The 19,677-nt window shown below is 37.0% G+C and overlaps 4 protein-coding genes across 5 annotated transcripts; all 4 read right to left on the bottom strand.

The window, feature by feature from the left end:
* Positions 1–586: 586 nt before the first annotated feature.
* Positions 587–3,763, bottom strand: LOC115415650 (E3 ubiquitin-protein ligase rnf146-like). The gene is made up of 2 exons (XM_030129305.1): positions 3,638–3,763; positions 587–3,097 (listed from the first exon to the last, which is right to left on the bottom strand). Exon 2 carries the CDS (start codon positions 3,094–3,096, stop codon positions 2,032–2,034), a length of 1,065 nt encoding a protein of 354 aa, XP_029985165.1. The 5' UTR covers position 3,097; positions 3,638–3,763; the 3' UTR covers positions 587–2,031.
* A 2,242-nt stretch (positions 3,764–6,005) lies between these two features.
* LOC115415652 (R-spondin-3-like) lies at positions 6,006–12,145 on the bottom strand. 2 transcript variants are annotated; one of them, XM_030129314.1, is made up of 5 exons: positions 9,112–12,145; positions 8,636–8,827; positions 6,808–6,948; positions 6,573–6,719; positions 6,006–6,438 (listed from the first exon to the last, which is right to left on the bottom strand). In XM_030129314.1, exons 1-5 carry the CDS (start codon positions 9,194–9,196, stop codon positions 6,230–6,232), a joined length of 774 nt encoding a protein of 257 aa, XP_029985174.1. In that variant the 5' UTR covers positions 9,197–12,145; the 3' UTR covers positions 6,006–6,229. The 2 variants fall into 2 exon arrangements, with proteins under 2 accessions (XP_029985174.1, XP_029985175.1); XM_030129315.1 differs by having other exon boundaries at positions 6,006–6,423; positions 9,112–12,133.
* Positions 12,146–12,260: 115 nt separating this feature from the next.
* On the bottom strand, positions 12,261–13,341 carry cenpw (centromere protein W). The gene is made up of 3 exons (XM_030129319.1): positions 13,145–13,341; positions 12,921–13,034; positions 12,261–12,477 (listed from the first exon to the last, which is right to left on the bottom strand). Exons 1-3 carry the CDS (start codon positions 13,229–13,231, stop codon positions 12,451–12,453), a joined length of 228 nt encoding a protein of 75 aa, XP_029985179.1. The 5' UTR covers positions 13,232–13,341; the 3' UTR covers positions 12,261–12,450.
* Positions 13,342–14,226: 885 nt separating this feature from the next.
* On the bottom strand, positions 14,227–19,270 carry dnali1 (dynein, axonemal, light intermediate chain 1). The gene is made up of 6 exons (XM_030129316.1): positions 18,984–19,270; positions 17,066–17,193; positions 16,814–16,983; positions 14,888–15,066; positions 14,504–14,668; positions 14,227–14,393 (listed from the first exon to the last, which is right to left on the bottom strand). The coding sequence occupies exons 1-6, from the start codon at positions 19,059–19,061 to the stop codon at positions 14,358–14,360; spliced, it is 756 nt and encodes a 251-aa protein (XP_029985176.1). The 5' UTR covers positions 19,062–19,270; the 3' UTR covers positions 14,227–14,357.
* Positions 19,271–19,677: the final 407 nt, after the last annotated feature.

The following is a 19,677-nucleotide window of genomic DNA, read 5'->3' as shown; positions in this document are numbered from 1 at the left end:
TGTTAATGCTCCTGCTGGAGGAAGATAAATTAGTCAGAGAGGTACGTAAGTATTTGGGTTTGGAGCAGGTCCACTGCATAAGTCTGTTTTCTCAAACTCTTAAACACTTATCTGGTGGATACTGCATGTTGTTGTGTGAATGAAACAAAACATAAATCATCAGATAGTGGCATGTTATGGGTTTGTGATGCTCATTATGCCTATTAAACCCTCAAAAATAGGAACAATGCAGCTAATTTTACAAAGCATGTTATCACTGTAATGATGATTTATCGAAGATGCTTTAAGTTTTTGTGTGTGTCAAAAATCAATAATTAAACCTATATTGAGATTTTAAAAGGTTTTTTTTACCCACCCAATATCTGTAGAGACTAAATACCTCTGAGACAACAGGTGGGAGAAAGGCCTTAGTTTGTTCAACAGCGCCATCCTGTGGAGTCCGATAGTACACCACATTCTGACTGAACTCTGGACACACATTGTCAACAGGCTTGTGGATCAGCGCCACTTCTTTTCTTTTGTAGGTATGTTATATATTCCGCAGTGCTTCAAGCCAATAAGAGAGAAACCAGTCACAGTGCAACAATAAATTATAGATAAACACATTTAATGACTTGACACAACACCACACACAACGTCTGTTTCAGGTAATTCACATAAGACGAGCACTAACAATGGAAACATAACAGTTAAATAAAATAATAGCAGCTGGGGCAAAAGGGGAAGAAAATAAAAAACCAGAGCGTGTGAGGACAGCTCGTACTCTTCCAAGTACATGTCAATGCCAGTGCTTTGATAGTAGCCCTGTTGAGAGTAGGACAAGAAATAGAAATCCAAATGTGTCTCTCTACATATAGCCTAATACTTTCCAGTGGTTCTGCCAGTGGCTTTTCAGCACCCAACGCTAGCTCACGACAGTCACCACGCAAGCTATAAAACAAGACTTTCACATAAAAATACTCTCTCCCCTTCATACTCACGACATCCAGTTTAAATAACAATTGATTAGGCTCAGAAACATCTTAAATTGGCAAAGCAGGAAAAGCCAAAGTTGCTACATTTGAGCTCAACTTCTACGCCATCACTTTGAAAGAGAAAACAGTATCAACCATGAGCTTGTATGATTCCCAAGAGGTTGTACTGCTCTGCCACAAACTCATGTAAAGTCAGTGACAGAGGGTAGCTTTAAGACAAATCTATTAGACGCCATTGCACAAGTAGCAGTCGCAGTTGCTATATCTTCACATTTTTGGTCTAAAAGCAGGACTCTATGTTTCACCACCCAGAGCTTAGAGCAAAGCAGATCTACCATGGTCTATTACACTGCTCTGAAACAACCTTCAGCGAAATAATTTCAAAGGTAACTCCAAATGGACTGTAAGATTATCTGGACTATTAAATGGTCTGAGGTGTCGCCACATCAAACACAATGTTGGGGGTCTCGCTTTAAAAATAGGTAGCGCTATGACATTGTCCTCTTTAACTGCTGTACAGTCGCTGCATGTGTGGGCCTGAAAGGAATGAGCCAAACAACAACAAAAATATAATTCTGTCTTATGTTGATCATGTCTGAAAGCTTCAAAAGGAGATACAATTGGTTGGTTTAGGATATAAAAATAGGCTAATAAATTTTTGAGTCATAATTAGCCTGTGAGAGATAAGAGAAACACACAGGTTAAAGATGTGTTTTTGCTGAACTGATAAGAGGTTCAATAAATAAGATGTGCACATCATTGTGTGATCACATAATGTTTGTGTTGGATTCTCTAAATGTGCTGGCTGTTTGCTGACGCTGGACTCCATTGCTAAGCCAGCAGAAGCTAGCGTTGCCACTTAGAGGAGCAGAAGAAAGGCATTGAGGCACTCGAGTGCAAGCAGAGTCCTCTACATAGAAAACAGTCTTTATCTTAAAGTGGAGTTAGCGAATGTCAATAAACAACCAGTGTCACACAGACTCTAACATGTGCAAATCTTACATTTTGAACCTGTGAGATTTGTTATTTGTTAACACATGCCCCTGTCCAGTAACAGTCACACTTCTGTCACAGTGCACTGTCCATCAGGACTTCGTGAGCGAAGACTCAATGGCAAGCTGGATGATCCTCCTCTTGGAGACACTCTTGCTGGTTGGTTGTCACTTTGCGGTCTTTGCCAGTGTCTCCTTCGTAGGACTGACTCTGCTCTTCCTCTCTCCTGTGTGTCCTCTTCGCTCTCACTGCTATCGGGTCTATACTCATCATTGTGTGACGGCTCATCATCTCCCTCTACCTCGTCCCCTTCTGACTGGGTAATAACAAGCTGGGAGAGGGAATCTTCCAGGGCTGAGAGTGAGGGAGACTGAAGACTGGTGACATAACGGCCCAGCAGAACTGGTGGCCTTACAGGAGGAACAGATGCCATAATCCCAATGGGTGCAGGTAATGAATGACCTGTAGTGTCCGATCCATCAGCTAAGCTAATCCGTTGTGTTGTTGCTGGGGTGACGACAGGTACAGCAGGGAGAGGTGCTGGTTCAGGGTCTAACCTTAGCCCTGCCACTCCCTTTTTGGGAATATCCACGACATCTCTTTTCATCTTGCGTCTTCGTCCGTGTTCATTATGACGATACTGCACCATATTTTCCAGATCAGCAACATACAGAAAACCTGCAATCAGCATCTCTGTGCTCTTTCTGCCTTTGGCAAAGGACTCCTCCAGTTCTCTGCTGGTTCTTTCATCATATTGCCACCAGCCATTACGCCCTTCATAGTACCAAGCATAGTCTCCACGGGAGCCGTCCCCAGTCTCTCCACCTCGGCTCACTCCTGCAGCTGCTGCCTTTAGTTCTTCTGGTGAAAGCAGTACTGGACGCTCCAGGAAGTCCTCCGGCACTTCCTGGCGGCAGAGAGCGCAGCGCTTGCTGTGCCAGGAGGCACCTTTCACACAGAGGAAGCAGAAGACATGGCAGCAGGGGAGGCGTACAGGGTGCACACAGCTCTGCAGGCAGATGGCACATTCTGGGATGCTGCTGGGGCTCACAGACTCTCCAACTTCCTCTATCAGCATGGAGGGGGGTAGAGTTTTCACTGAACAGTCCACTTTTTCATAACCTGCCATGCTACAAGAGGAAAAACACAGCACTGTCACTGCATATCTGCCTGTATGATTTAAAATGCACTGGGTTCATTCTTAAACTGCCTCAGACTTCATTGTTGACATGCGCTGTTCCACTTGTGGAAACGCCCTCCTATTTACTAAACTTTAGCATGTGTCATTTCCTCACACATTTGTTATTAATGGTTCGAAACAAGTTTGACAGACTTAAGTGTGTGACTTTATTAAGAAGATGAATCCTTGAAATGACTTCATTTTACAGACTCAAAGGCCGTCTGTTTGCTGCTGACAGTGCCACACACCCAGCAGCTGCTCAGTAAATGTTAGCTCTTCTCCATATGCATTCTGTGACATAACCAGGTCAAATATACTGGAGGTTTAATCTGACACATCGGTCTGTGAAGTCACTTTGACGGTGATACTTGAGAATCAGGCTGACGCGGTTTGTGCTAAGCTAATGAAACTTACAGACAGCAGAGTTACAGTTAGCATGTTAGCTGTAAATGTGCTTCCTGGGGTTCAACTTGTGTATGAATGTACTCACTTGAACAATGGGGTGCGCGGAGGTGCCTCCTCAGCAGAAGAGCAGGTTCAGATTCTTAGAAAAGTGCATTTACTTATGGTTGTAGCTAGCTATGTACGCCCCGTCCTGAGTGCGCTGCTGTTGACTGACACACACACACACACACACACACACACACACACACACACACACACACACACACACACACACACACACACACACACACCCTCCAGACAGATCCAGTCAGTTCACTGGTCCTGGATCAGCTCTGTGTGCTACATGTGCTGCATCTGCGCACTGGATGTCATATGACAGGATGGTGTTATGAATATGAGATGATGAAACACACTGCACAATATGATAAATATTAAACAAATGGCACTAAGATATTAAAAGCAGTATCTACAATACATATTGCAGTTTGTCATAAATGATTTTACTCTTTTATTTCTTTTTCTTTTTTTTTTTTTAATTCTTTTAGACCAGGAGTGTCAAACTCATTTTAGTTCAGGGACCACATACAGCCTAATAAGACATAAAGTACCAGACCAGTGAAATAATGTAAATAATAGGATAAGAACTGATAAATAATGTCAACTCCAATGTTTTCTATATGTTTTTGAGTGAATAAAGTAAAATTCCGTAATGAAAATGTTTACATCTACGAACTGTACTTGAACATAACATGAACAAATATAAACCTGGAAACTCTTAAGAAAAATAAGTGCAATTTTAACAATATTACGCCTTAGTTTAGCATTTATACATTTGCATTACAACTTACAAATCACAGTGGATCTACAAATACACAAAACATTTAGTAAACAGGCAAAATATTGGTACAATTCCACATACTTCTCTTAGGACATTTGAGGTTATTCATATTTGTTCAGGTTATTCATATTTTGCTTGTAAGTCTAGTCTGTAGATGTAAACATTTTTATGTAATTTTCCTTTTTTTTTTTTTTCTTTTTCAGTTTTCATTATTTATAGGTTATTATGATAGTAGTTTACTGGTCAGACCCACTTTAAGTTGAATTGATGTAAAATTATTTTAACATCCTTGATTGTTAATATCTTCAGTGTAATTTCTGTACTTCACAAATTCATCCCAGGGGCCAGATTGGACCCTTTGGCAGGCCAGTTTTGGCCCCTGGGCCGCATGTTTGACACCTGTGTTTTAGACATTAAAATGTGATAGTCTGGTAAACACTGTGCAAAAGTCAGATTTAGCAAAGTTACAATGCGCATTACTCAGTGTTAATTTCCATATAAGTATATAACACCCAAATATAGGAAAAAAAGTATGATTTTACGAGCTGTATGAGATCATGTGGCCAGAGAAAAAAGAAATCTATAAATACTAAAAATAAAGGAGAACTGAGAAGTCCTGAAGGAAGCTTGAAGCAATATGCCAAGACAACTCCAAGACACATTAATGTGAACAGAGGTCAGACTAAGTGCTGACTTTGGCTTGAGGAAGTCTTTTCGGTTGTGATTTAGACCTTTCGTTTTGCTGCTTTTACAGGACTGAACTGAGCATATATATTTACTAATCGTCAGATAGTAGAAAATACAGATAACATGTGTATAGTATTAAACGCAGTTAGATCTAAATTACTTTAACAGGCAAAAGTGTCACTGTATCTGACAAATCATGAAAATATATGCACATTACAATCCTGAAAAGCAGCACAGCTAAAGAAGGTTGAAGATTTTTGCCAAATTAATGCATATATGGCTACAAGCGTGTTCAGTTTTGACATTAAATTGCGAGGCTTCTTGGGATTTATTTACAAATTTATACATTCTTGCTGCTAAGTTTGAGCTGAGGCACTGACTGAGGTCACCATAACCCTTTAAGAGATATTTTTTGTCATTAGAGGAAAAGTACAGGTGTCCTACATATGAATAATAATGGGTGTCCTTGTTCTATTAAAGTGACCTAATTATCCATGACAGTGTGACTGTATAATACACTATTCTGCCATCACTAATTGTAATGCATGAAAAGGCCTGTACTGACTAAGATTTGAACTGTACTCTAGCTATGTTTCCCTGGTTTTACATGAAGGGCTAAGGACAAAGCATTTTTCTCAAAACATTTTATTGCAGTTAAGACAATGTGCAAATATCCCTTCAAAAAAGCAACAAAGCATACACTGAATCATGATCATCTCTGGCAGCCACATTCCAAACAGTTATTTGTGTATCATTGACCTTAGATCAACAGTCTTAAAAAAAATTATTAGACCACCCTTGTTTCTTCAGTTTCTGATATCTAGCCATTTTCCATGTTTTCTTGATAATAACCAAAATCCCTTAAGTTCTTACATCAATATCTATGGCATTGTACTGCCAAAAACAATGCTTTTAGGCATTCCATGTTTTCTTTTCTGTCTGTTTTAGTCACATGATACACACAGGAGTTAGTACTTGATTGCATAACCATTGTTTTTGATGACTTTTAATGGTCTAATAATTTTTTCTGCGATTGTAAGTGAAGCTGTAAAGATATTGATTACAGAGATAAATACATTTTACAATGTACATGATGTTTTGTGATTATCTGATGAAGATGAGGAGCTCATTAGGACTGCAGTACATCGTTTATTACCTTGTCAAACTCTGTCGCTTTTTTATAACACACTTTCTGATTTCTGACACATGTGGGCAGGGGTCACCATAGAGACTTGGGGAGTGCAGGACTTCTCGTGTTCGCGTCTCTTCTCCCCTCCTGTAGGCTCGCATGCTGCGTTTACGAGCACATGGACTCCACTCTGTCCATTCCCCGACCTCACAGTGCACTATGAGAGGAGAGACTGTTGAGACAGACACTCAGCAGGTGGTGAGAGGAAAACAAGACAATAAAGGTGAAACCATGGTATCTATCTTGGCGAAAGTACATAGAAAGCACATGCGTTTGATATCTCCACAGCAGGGTGGATTCTCTAACCTTGTGCGAGACACTGCATCAGCTGCACATCAGGCTCGAATCCGCTCGGGCAGGTGAGATGGCATTGTCCCTGATGGAAATACAGATCTGTTCTGCATCTCACGCATGTGTTCCTCTTCATGCACAGCTCGCAACCTGGAGGACACTCTGAGACACAAACATCTCACATGTCGCTGTCCAAATGAAAAGCTCATTTTGCTCAAACGTTCAGACACACACATAAATAACATGTTACCTGTGCATTCCCGTAGTTCTGTGTCTGCCGTTAGTCCATTTGGACAGCTGTTTTCACATCTGCCCCGGAACAGGAAGTGACCCAGGTGGCAACGAGTGCAGAAGTTTTCACTGAAACAGGAGGCGCAGTCATCCCTACACTCTGCAAAACAGTGGCAGTGAACTTAAGTCAGAGCAAAGTGGAGCAAACTACTGTCCCACAAGAAACACACTAATTGAAAAAGTGTGTAAATATTATATATAATCCCTAGAAAATCTAGTTAAATCTATCTAAATCCTATTTGAGATCACAGTAATCCTTTATACAGCTCTGAAATTAATTATTATACCACCAGCGGTTTTCAGGAGAAATTCAATACAACCACCATATCAGATGTTCTTAATTTATGTTATTTGTATTTGTATTTATCAAGATTGTAAAGCAAACATTTCAGTTGTCTTTTGCCTCATATCTACACACAATAATATCCTGAAGGCTGAAGTCACATATGTTGACTTTTCACTTTTTTGTCACTGTGGTCCAGGAATTATTTCCATGACATCCTCATTTCTAGTGAACTTTGAGTTGGGTGGTGGCTGTCTTCAACCCTAACCCTCTGAATATCAAATCATGACAATGATAGTGAATTCATTTTTAGCATAATTATTCCATGCCTTTTTTTATTGAAGAAAATTAATCATTAAAAGAACATAAGTTTTTAAGTCCATGGACTGAGGCTGATTTTGGCCACAGACTTAAGTTCTTGGTCTGGAGTTCATGTCCATCTCCCTCACGGCTACATCCAGAGTAAGTCCAGTGTAGATGGGTTAAATCTACTGAAAAAACTTGCAATTCTAAGTACTGTCACTACCAGCTAGGGGTGTGTATTGTCAAGAACCTGGTGATACGATGCAAATCACAATACGATATATCACGATATATCATGACACTGTTAAAAAGGCAATTTTTTGTTTGTCTCTTTTTTAAATGATTTCCTTGAAGAATTGAATTACACCAGAAATATGCAGAAATACTAAAAACATTTTTATTTGATCAGAACAGGATCTAATGCTATATCACAAAATGTTCCTCTGTTAAAACTTAAATCATGTTTTACAGGCATTACAGTTTAAGATCCTGTTCAAATGTTCATATTATATTAGTTCATAACTAACATCATAACATTATTTTTGTGCAATCTCAACAAAGGAACAAACATTATTTAATGAGAGTTAAATAATAATAAACAAAATATAAACAAAAAACAATCAAAAAAAAAAAAAATTAACTTCCGCAATATCTGCATTTGAATAAATACCTAAAAATATCAATACTGTATTTTTTAATATTTAATAAACAGTATTGTGAAATCAAATATTGCGATATATTGCAGGACTGATATTTTCTTACACCTCTACAACCAACCAATAATTTTCAGCAGTTAGAAAAACTTTTTAGATATTATTGCTGATTTTAGTTCATATATGTGTGAAATCATTCAGAACTGTGCAGACTAGGCTTCTGAAGAGGTTTAATATTATGTAAAAATGGTCACTATTGAAAACGTTACGACTACTCACAGGTTTGAATGACATGAAAATACTCATGCATCATCTTATAAATGCATAGAACACACTAATATCTCACATATAGCAGTTGGTTCAACAGATAATTAAAGGACCTTAACAACTAATTTTCTTTATTTTTGTTAGATGACATCAGTACCCCTCATTTGTCAGACTGGCCCACCTAAAATGTTTGTTTCCTTATCTGCGTACGTTTCAAGCCTCACACAGTGCTCAGATATTAAACATCAGGCGTGTCTGGTTCAGTGTCGCCTGGTACGTACTGGTGCAGGTGTTGATGTATGGAGATCGCATGCCGTAGTGGCCTCGGGGACAGGAGGACAGACAGGTGCCCCTCTGCCTCATCCCATCCAGCTCCAGGTGGAAGAAGAGGCGGGGCTTACAGGACAAGCACCCATTCAGCGCTGAACATGTCGCACAACCTGCTGGACAGAGTCTGCTCACTGAAGAATTGCCTGTAGTGAGTTAAATAATGACACAATATGAAGTGTACTCATATCATGTAGGCTGTAGTCCATTTACAAGACACTTTACAGCCAACAGTGGAGTAACCAGCGGAAATCTATGATCACATTTTTCCTAAAAGTGGAAAGACAACACTTATTGCCTCCATATGCAGTATCTGTCTACAGTTTACTATCAGTGACTCAAAAAACAGGAGCTGAGGCACATTTCACAAGAACCACATCAAATAGTAGTATTAGCAACAGAAAGGTGATAATTAATGCTTGGTACTCACGTCTATATGGCATCAGTTTAGTGCTATCCTGGCCTTTTGTGAGATTCATGAAGTGCAGAATCCAAATGAATAATGATATCCGCATTTTCCTTCACCTTCAGTACAGCATCGATGCAGTCTGCAGAGGCTCCTTGGATCACATCCCAAATCCCGTTAAACAGATCTGAAAAAGACTGCGATTTTCTCCACAAAACTCATTCAAATGGACCCATGTGTAGACTCCAGCTGAGCAAGACAGCAGTCGAGCGCAGGGATCAGCTAAACGTTTTCTTGAAGAAAAATCCCATGTGCATTCCATGAGATCACTCAAGCCGGCAGAATGCCACGAAGAATGCAAACAGAAGAGAAACCATCATGACAGTTGCAACGCCGATATAATGTAAAGTTTTGGTAAGCTGCTCCAGGTTTGTCCTTGTTTCCCACACACACACACACACGCTCACACTGTGACTCTGCTCCCTTCTGTTCCCCTCTACTTTCTCAACCCTCCTTCTGATTCATCCTGACACCAACTGTTGTATCTTTGCTCAAAACAAAAGTGGAAACCTGCCTCTAGTTTCTGTATATTAGTCACCCACAGAATACTGTTATTTCTGGATTAACTATGCTCAATGGTCCTTTAAATCCATTACAATTTAAGTTGTACTCATGCGTTTCACAAGACACAGATGATTGTGGCTGAAAAATAAATCAAATCCAATAACCAAGCTAATTTTTCACTTTGCCGAATATTGTAAAAACTATGTAACACTGTGGCCCAGACTAACACAATGTGCTGACAGGCTACAATACATAATTCACTAAAAAACATACAAGGATGTTAAAGTATCTCCAGTGCCTCCTCATTTGGTTTCGTTTAGAGGCATGACTATGTTTTAAGGCATTTCATTGCATCGTTTTTTAGTTTAACAGGCCACATTAAGTTAAAGTAAGAGAAAAGAGTAAAACAAAATCCACAATTGTGTTAGTTTTAGATACTTACTGGAATTTAAGTTGTGATAAAGTTCTGAATTTTTATTCATCAGGACAGTTTTCAGGAAATTAAAACCAACACAATAGTGTGATTTGACTACCTCCCAATGAGAAACCAAAACTCAGTGCTGGCAGGGTCAGAGTGGATGTGTGATTCCCACAAAAACACTGGAAGGTGATGAAAGCTTTATTCCTCCAGTGTATTGGTTGTTTGGCATCCCGGTGTGTATTATCGCCTGTTTTGAGAACTCTGTGGTTCTTCATCCACATCTCCAAAACAGATTGTAAATCTGCCTCTGTGCTTTTCCTGGAACTGGCTTCCCTCTTTAGTTCATGATCCTGTGTTGTGGTGCACATTATCTTTTAAGTGACTGTCAAATCTTATAGAATCAAAATGTGACTTATACGATTTACATAAAGGCTGAGCATGATGATATGGCACACAGTTAATTCAACGTGCCATAAAGTTGGACATGTTGGACAGATATTATCCCTTTTTACAGCTAAGACAGGAACAGAAAGTGACACATTTGAAACCTGTGACGCCATGTGCTCTTTATTAAAGAACGGCATAGCGAGTTATCATAATAACATCTCTGCCAAAATGGACTGTTGTGCGTTCTTAGTTCTCTGCTCATCTGGAAAAATGTCAAAAGAGGAATCAGTGAGAGCTTAGCAGTGAGAATTTACACTGGAGCTGATTTATCTCCCAGAGACAGAGCTTAAATATGCAACCAGACAGAGGAGCTGGACAGAGCTACGCAGGCGTAAATTGTCAACAGGTGCTCAGACACGAGCACACACAGCGAACAGGCAGGGGTACTTCTTTATTTTGATAAAGAAAGTAGGGTTTCTCAAATCCCCCATGAACAAGAGTAACCTAGAGAGGAGGATGATAAAATAACACCACTGAGGAGCGTCTAAATCCATGGCCAGCTGCTGCAGAGCAATATCATCCATCAATCTGCATGCAATAGATTTATAGATAAGACTCCACCTGCAGAGCACATATCTCAAACATGAGTGTGAAAAACTTTAACTCTCTCGTCACTAACAAGTACTACCCGCTAACGAAGAGGAAAGAGTGAGACGTTTATTCAAGAATAAAAACCATTCAAGAGTGTGTTGTTCCAATATGTTAAAATGGCGAGGACAGTAAAGCATTCAGAGAGAAAGAGGTGTCAGGGGTTCAAAGGTCAGATGGGTGGGGCTCTACAAACCTAGAAACAGCCCCCTGAACCTGACTGTGAACATAAACATGACAAGGCTATACCCAGTGGGGTGCCAGATCAGATTCCCAATGAAAATAACCACAAGAGGCCAAAGAATGCCTCCGCTGCCAAAAAGAAGGAGTGAAGAAGTAAAATGATAAAGATGGAGAAGACCACGCAGAGAAGTGAAAGAGCCAAGTGAATAAAAGGCAAGTTATGGAGGGATCAATGTAAACCACATGGTTATGCACCAGGTATGTGTGTTCAGTTTAAGTTTTCTAAAACTCACACAGTAGCAGAGTTGTTTCATTTGCACCATTGTATCAAATCAAAGACAATAGGACAATAGGTTTACACTACAGCACTGGCAACATGTTGTGTAATGATGAATCCTCTGTAATACAGATTAGAAACAGTCATTAGATCATCAGCAACTATCAAAATGCTGATAAAACTGAGTAAAAATTTATGTTTTTTTGACATGTAACTGAGCCTTTTACCAATTTAACTTTGACCCTCTCACCGCTCACACCGTTCAGAAGACAGACGCTTTTCTGTGAAAATCCTGTAGTGATAAGGAATGAGCTGGATAGCATCTCAACACACGATAACCTACGAAGCGTGAAGAATTGAGGAATTTGGGAGGAGGTTGAGCCCACACTCATCGAACTGGCTGTGAAGCATGCAGCTTAAAACATCGACCATGACGGGAAACAGGAGGGAGAGACAGGAGCTGAAGAGATCTGGATCTTCAGTTTTAAGCCTTTCACAACTATGAGATAAAAGCTTAATACATACAAGATCCCCAGAGAAAAGTCTGCTTAAAATTCCTGTTTAATCTTTGACTATACAGTTTTCCTTTTGATTATCATTAGTTAGTTGGGTTTTTTTTTTTTGTATGTGTAAGTAAGTGACCCATTGATATTTTTAGGTTATTAAAGCAAATTTCAGTCGAGAGCCAATACAGGCATTTAAATAAACAAGTTTAATAAAAGTTAGCAAAATATGACAAGAAAAAAACATTAGGTTAATTTAGTTTACATAAAATGTCATATACAGAAGCCAGAAAAATAGAGAAATGATAAAACAAATAATATTGCAGCTGTCATCCATAATCATGTTTATCATGATGATAATGTGTTCCGTGTGTCTGTCTTCATCCTCTGGCCTTTTTCAGGATTTTCTACAAAGAAAGCAAGATATATCTTTAAGTTTACTTTCTATTCAAGTCCTGCTTAGGATATAAAATACAACTACTTAGTTTGATCATGTCATTACTGGAATTCACCATTTTAATTTATATATGAGGTGAAATATGTAGTTTTAGTCTGGTGATAGAAATGGCGAGATGTTAAAATGTGTTTAATAAGACAAACATACTTTGTTTTTATTGTGTCTTACAGGGTTTGTTTATACTGAAAATACTGAGACTGGAATTGTTTTTAAGAGCAAGATTATTATTTATAACAAAGAAAGTGAGTCCAAGGGTCTCTCGAGTGTAGACAGTAGATAAAACGGTTTGCATTGATTTCACAGGCACGTATTGATCTGTTTTAGAAGAGAAACATCTTAATACATCAGAACAGGACTGATACGTTTGCTGTGTTCCATAGTCTGTGATCTGACCTTGGAGACTGCTTTGACGTGGTTAGCTCTAATTATCGCAGACTTCTCCTCAAAAGCTTTGGCCTTAGCCTCCTCTGCCAGGCTGTTTAGAAACATCAGTGTCAGCAACTCCACCTGAGGAAAAAAAAGAGAGAAATTCAGCTCCAGTTCAACAGCTGCTACGACCGTTAGCAAAAGACTACACAAATAAAGCAACATCTGCTAACATTATCTTCTTTACGTACCATCGCCTCCGACGCAGGCCTCACGTTAAGTTTACTCGTTGTTTTCGCTTTAATTGTACTTTTTAGTTTTGGAGCCTTCTTCAGCATTTTGCCAAATATTTAGACAGTTTCCGAAATCCGCAGTAAAAGGTTTATTTACGTTTTCCAATCTCCCGCTCTCTGTACTTCCGGGTCTACTTCTTCGTGGGTTTCCTTATCGTCTACAAATGATTTGGTTTGCTACTGCCATCTGCAGGTTAATGTAGAATAATGTTTGGAGTTTGTAACAAAAGACAAGAACAAAAAAAAAAAAAAAAAAAAAAACTGTGATCAACGTACAGATATGTGGTGCTAAGTTTAATACTGTTTCAAAGCAATAAATAACATTTTGAACTATGGACTGGGCAGTAATTTAGTTGTGTGTGCACTAGTATGTTTACCCTGGTATTTCTATACCATCTAGTGGTTAGTTTTTGCTACTACACCAGACTAAACTACTAGAAAGTGTAGAATTCTCTTGATGTAACTGTAAATGTATTGTAATTAGATTAGATTAGATTAGATTAGATTAGATTAGATTAGATTAGATTAGATTAGATTAGATTAGATTAGATTAGATAGAACTTTAATGATCCCTTGGGCAAACTGAGGTTCCAAAAGCAGCACAACACCGAGCGTACATATGAGAAACCCCACAAGAAAAAAAAAATAAAATAAAATAAAAAAGCAATACAATAACATAATGATTAAAAAAGCTATTTAAAAAAAAACAGCAGTGAAAAAAAAAACACTATTGCACACTGAAAAGTACTGGCAGTAAAAAGTGGCAAAATAGTAGTGATGATGATGATACCACTACTACTACTACTACTACTACTACTACTACTACTACTACTACTACTACTACTACTAATAATAATAATAATAATAATAATAATAATAATAATAATAAATAGCTTATTGTATTATAATATAATTTTATAGCATGCACAATATGTATATGTATCATATGTATATACATAGTTTAATAATCACAGAATAAAAGTACTTGTACAAATTAATAGTATTTCTTATGCTCAAGAAAAAATTACAACCACACTTAGTTTGCAGTGTTTATGTATAATTTCTATTTATTGCAAGCAACACGAAGAGATTCAGAAATATTTTGTACTGAAGATTTGGAAACAATTCGTTCCAGGGAATGGTTTGTCGGCTCTGTTGTTGTTGGTCAAAGTTACTTCTTTGAAGTAATGGTCCCTTCTAGTTGGGTCTGAAAAGGAACACAAATAGGAATTTAGAACATTGCACCTGAATCCACAGATATTGTCTTCTGCCTGTTACTTAAAAAAAAAAAAAAAAAGAAACAAACAAAATTTCCACCTTGAGCTGCTGATTAATTTTCTTCAGGAACTGAATCTCCTCTGCGTGCTTTTTCGCCTCAATTTGCCGCTTTTCAGATTCCCTCTTTTGTATAGCATCACACTTTGCTCTCTGGTCCTCAAGTTTCTTGTTGAGCTCAAGCTTCTGACTCTCCAATTCAGAAATCTATGCACGTGGAAAGTAAAGTCCATTAAGACATCAATTATTCAGAACATTCTATCGGCATGCACACTTTACCATAGAGTGTATGATGACCAGGTTGAATTACAGTGTGTGTTTCTACATATATTCAAGAATCATCAGTGTCTTATTTTCAGATTCTCCTCTCTTTTTCCTCCACCTTATGTAATTGATTTAGTCATACCAGCTCAAATAACTCCTTACTCTTTTCTCCAGGTCGGTCATGCCTTGCTCAGCCTGCAGAGCTTTCCTAATGCCAAAAGCCACACTGCTTTCATACAACGTCTGGTAGGCAACAAGAGTCATTTGAATTTCATTTCTGACTCGCAAGAGCATCAAACCCATCTCTGCACAGTTGATGGTGGCCTGTCGGATGAGCTCATCTAGATAAATTAGAAACAGAGTGAGTGTAGCCAATGAAAATGAAAGCTAGCAGTGAAAATGTGAACAGTAACGGCTGCAATTAACAACACATAACAAACTAAAACATAAAAAAATGTACAGGTTATAATACTGTTTGCATTTTTGCCTTCAATTTGCACTCTTGTTGCTTTAACACTTTAACCTATAAACACCCAGCGCTGCTTTTATGTCAGTTCCCAAATGACATTTTCTCTATATTTAACCTTTCTTAAGTGAATGATCATCATTTATTTAGAATATTATCTTCTGTATTCTGTATTTTATCAGTATAAATCAGGCATTTTCCTATATTTAATTCACCGATCGATAACATGTCCATAAAAGATCAGATTAAGGTTAAGGATTATTATATCAGAAACTCCATTCATTTGTTTAGAATATACATCGTTTTTCCAGTTTCCTGAAAAATAACCCTTTTGGACATAAGAGGTTTCCATCCAACAGTGATGATATACATTGAAAACATCAGTAAACCAGCACTTTTGTCATTTTATCTTATTTAAATTTGTAAGGTTTAGTACATTTAATCTCTGAGGCAGATAATTTCTAAAAATAAAAAGAAATTACAGACCAGTATTAACCCATAAAGACCCAGCACAACCTTTGTGTTCCCAAATGACATTCTCTCTACAGTATATCTACCCTTTCTAAAGTAATTTACTACTATTTATTCTAATATTATCCTGTGTACTTTGCATGTTCTAAGTATAAATCAGGTATTTTCCTGTATTTAATTCACTGATCATGAAGATGTTCATAAAAGCTAAGATTAAACTTGAGGATTATTATATCAAAAACAGAGAAAACTGAAAACAGAACAGAAGAAGTGACTTTTCAGCAAAATATATCATTAACTGAACATAAACCCAGTGTGTCCATCCACTGTTATTCCTCAAACTCCATGGGTTTTACTGGTGAATCAATGTTGTAGAAGATGATGGTGTTTCCATGGTAACTACGGAGCCTCCGAACATCCAAATGGGTCATCTCTGATGACCATGAAAAGATGAATAACTGTATTTTACACTAATTATTTACATGTGTTAATAGGATTAGTGGATCAACAGGTATTAAACAGTTTAGATCAGTCGATGGTTTTGGTCAGTGGTGGATGCTTGGGTCTTTATGGGTTAAAAAGAAAAGGATCAAGAATGAAGACGACACAACAATGCTTTCTTCAAAATACCTGGCCAATTCCTCATAATATAACTACTCATAAAACTAAATAAAATTAAACAAATCAAATGGACAAATCAAAACCTGAATAAGTGACTCAAATGCATCTTGTTGGTATTAAAATGGAAGCCTGGCAAAAATCTAAACTGAATGATTTACTGTCCTTTATGACTCTATGCTATTCATCTGTGTAAGGCAGTGTGTGGATCCATCAGTGTAACTATAGTGATCACACTGCAAAAAACAGGTGTCTAAAAACAAGATAAAAACATTAAATCTGAGGAAAACGGTACTCAAAACAAGTGAAATTATCTGTCCATGCAGCAAGATAATTTCACTTGACAAGATTCCTGAATTAAGATTGTTAAATCTAGAAATAAGAATTCTACAGAATTTATGAACACTTAAAATAAGAAATAAACTCTTAAAACAACATAAATTATCTAACACTTCTAAATGTCAGTGTTATTTTTATCTTGCTAAGAATCAAATAATTTGCAGTGATCACATGTATTTTAGCCTCATCTTTACCAAAACACTGGGAGTAGAGCTCACGCCGCACAGAGCAGATTCCCGTCTCTTTGGCCTCCCTTTGCTGCAGCTTTTTTTCCAACAGTTCCCCCAGCTGTAAAACATCCAGGCGTGTACTAGGTGCACTGGAAACTTTCTGAACCCAGAGCTGGTTTTCCTCCTCCCATTCCCTGCAGTAGCAGAGGTGGTAAGAAATGATGCTGTGGACTGAGCATGTTCAACTGTAAACACTGTAGAGAGGGAAAACTGTACCTAGGTGGAAAAATGGCATCCAAGACCTCCTCAGTCTGGTGTTGAGAAGAAAATGGCGTTGATTTAGGAGGTGGCAGGAAAGGAGTGGAGTTAATCCTCTGGTCAGGTTTTCCTCTCAAAGGACGTACCTGGAAATAAAATAAGAAATAAAAACACTGTTTATTGCATGTACAGGAATTATGATAACACTCTGATCTAGAGTTGAAAAAAAAAGTCTAATTAATTCAGTTAATTAAGTTTTTTTTTTTTTTTCACAAACCCAAATCACAAAAGTGAGACCTCAAAATGCAACTGATTATTGTAATAGTGTCAATATAGTTTTACTTGCCAAACTGTGGTGTTTTAATTAATTTCAGATTATTATTGGGTAATAACTAATGCACATTAACACAACTGCTAACTTTATGAATGAATGAAAGAACGAATGAATGAATGAATGAATTTATATTCATTATAGCGAAGATATTTTCTGAATATTATGAATCATTTTGCTTCATGAGTCTACAGTTTGATTCAGTGCAACATTTATGAATGAATGAATGAATGAAATCTTTATTTCGAACATGTAGACAGTAAAATCAAAACAAAAATCAACCAACAAAATATAAGTACCGGTACATAAATGATTGATAAGCAAACAAATAACAAAATAAATAATAATAGCAAATAATAATAATAATAATAATAAAACAAATGAAATGAAATTATACATGCTCGAAAAGGAGTAGGAAGAAGTAAAAACTTATGTACTCCAACCCCTAATTTCTATTCCTTCTGATCATTATACAGGGTGGGGAAGCAAAATTTACAATGAACATTTAGTTGGTTTTTCTCAGCGGGCACTACGTCAATTGTTTTGAAACCAAACATATATTGATGTCATAATCATACCTAACACTATTATCCATACCTTTTCAGAAACTTTTGCCCATATGAGTAATCAGGAAAGCAAACGTCAAAGAGTGTGTGATTTGCTGAATGCACTCGTCACACCAAAGGAGATTTCAAAAATAGTTGGAGTGTCCATAAAGACTGTTTATAATGGAAAGAAGAGAATGACTATGAGCAAAACTATTATGAGAAAGTCTGGAAGATACTATTAAAGAAGAATGGGAGAAGTTGTCACCCGAATATTTGAGGAACACTTGCGCAAGTTTCAGGAAGCGTGTGAAGGCAGTTATTGAGAAAGAAGGAGGACACATAGAATAAAAACATTTTCTATTATGTCAATTTTCTTGTGGCAAATAAATTCTCATGACTTTCAATAAACTAATTGGTCATACACTGTCTTTCAATCCCTGCCTCAAAGTATTGTAAATTTTGCTTCCCCACCCTGTATAGCAATTATTATTTTGTATGAATATAATAATAATAATAATAATAATAATAATAATAATAATAATAATAGTATAACAATATCACACATCCTTTTACCTATGTACACTAATATAATAATACACATTAACAACTTTTCCTACCAGATAAATACCAGATATTTATAAAAACTAAAAAGAACAAAAACAAAACAAGCAAAAACCCTCAAACAAAACACATATACATACGTAATATAAATACATATAATATTCTATATTGTCCTATTAATAATAATTTATTCATTTATCCATATTTAACCTAGATATTATCAGCACATATATGGCACAGCCCCACTATGAAAACAACCGGATTCCCCCCTCAGGCCCTTTCCTCTCTGTATTTAGTAAAAAATCATTTGTTTGTATTTGTTTTTAAACTGTTTGATTAACTGTTTGTTTATTTATTGTAAATGTGAATATGTGAAAAGTTTCGTTTTGTGTTACCTAACTTGGATTTTCTTTCCATTACTTAGTCAGAATGTATCATCCAGCGTTCCTTTTTTAGCAGACAGCGTTAGTGTTACACTTGACTAATGTGAACTTACTTTCGGTGATTTTCCGTCGCTTTTACGGATCAAAACAGGATGATCGTATTTCAGAAGAGAGTCGGCTGGTGGAATCATTGTGAAATTACAGTTGTATTCTCTGACATCAGCAAACCTTTCGTTTAAGATGTCAATGGCGAAGATAACAACAACAACAAAAAGTTAGTGTGTCTAAGTTGTCATAGCAACAACTGCTCGGTGTACCACTTAAGTTTATCCGAGTGGAATCAGCGATGAAAAGTGCTTACAACTGAGACATATTTGTTTGAAATAACCTAAATTATTATATTGGACTATATTAAAGCACTGTATATATCCCTCAGGATTAATTTGCTGAACGGACATAACATTAAGCAGAGAGAGCATCCGACAAGGAACTATTAAACAGACAACGAGCAAGCCGAGCCCCATTCTCAGCGTACCACAAGAAATGGGTGTTTTATAAATGAACATTTTACCTTCAAAAGAAAGAAAGAAAGAAATACAGAAAAATAATAAATAAATAACTAAATAACTAAATAACTAAATAAATAAATACATAAATAAATAAATACATAAATACATAAATAAGAATATGAGCAGTCACAACTAACTAGCGACTATTTTGATTTGTTTATGACTTTATTTATTCATTCATTTATTTATTTAATCTTGAATGTACAGATAAAAACTTTAACAGTTCAACTTCCGTTTT

The sequence above is a fragment of the Sphaeramia orbicularis genome, chromosome 24 (assembly GCF_902148855.1).
Source record: "Sphaeramia orbicularis chromosome 24, fSphaOr1.1, whole genome shotgun sequence".
Classification (NCBI taxonomy): Eukaryota; Metazoa; Chordata; class Actinopteri; order Kurtiformes; family Apogonidae; genus Sphaeramia; species Sphaeramia orbicularis.
Note: the sequence above shows the minus strand (reverse complement) of the source record. Positions and strands in the feature narration are given on the sequence as shown.

Excerpts from the sequence above, each read along its gene's own strand:
- LOC115415650 (XM_030129305.1), bottom strand. The coding sequence starts at position 3,096 with ATGGCAGGTTATGAAAAAGTGGACTGTTCAGTGAAAACTCTACCCCCC.
- LOC115415652 (XM_030129314.1), bottom strand. The coding sequence starts at position 9,196 with ATGCGGATATCATTATTCATTTGGATTCTGCACTTCATGAATCTCACA. Across the intron at positions 6,720-6,807 it reads AGAACTACGGGAATGCACAG|AGTGTCCTCCAGGTTGCGAG; the intron begins GTAACATGTTAT and ends TTTGTGTCTCAG. Across the intron at positions 6,439-6,572 it reads GATGCAGTGTCTCGCACAAG|TCTCTCCTCTCATAGTGCAC; the intron begins GTTAGAGAATCC and ends CTGTCTCAACAG.
- cenpw (XM_030129319.1), bottom strand. The coding sequence starts at position 13,231 with ATGCTGAAGAAGGCTCCAAAACTAAAAAGTACAATTAAAGCGAAAACA. Across the intron at positions 13,035-13,144 it reads GGCCTGCGTCGGAGGCGATG|GTGGAGTTGCTGACACTGAT; the intron begins GTACGTAAAGAA and ends TTTTTTCCTCAG. Across the intron at positions 12,478-12,920 it reads ACGTCAAAGCAGTCTCCAAG|AAAATCCTGAAAAAGGCCAG; the intron begins GTCAGATCACAG and ends CTTTCTTTGTAG.
- dnali1 (XM_030129316.1), bottom strand. The coding sequence starts at position 19,061 with ATGATTCCACCAGCCGACTCTCTTCTGAAATACGATCATCCTGTTTTG. Across the intron at positions 17,194-18,983 it reads GCGACGGAAAATCACCGAAA|GTACGTCCTTTGAGAGGAAA; the intron begins GTAAGTTCACAT and ends TTTTATTTCCAG. Across the intron at positions 15,067-16,813 it reads GCTCTACTCCCAGTGTTTTG|ATGAGCTCATCCGACAGGCC; the intron begins GTAAAGATGAGG and ends TAATTTATCTAG.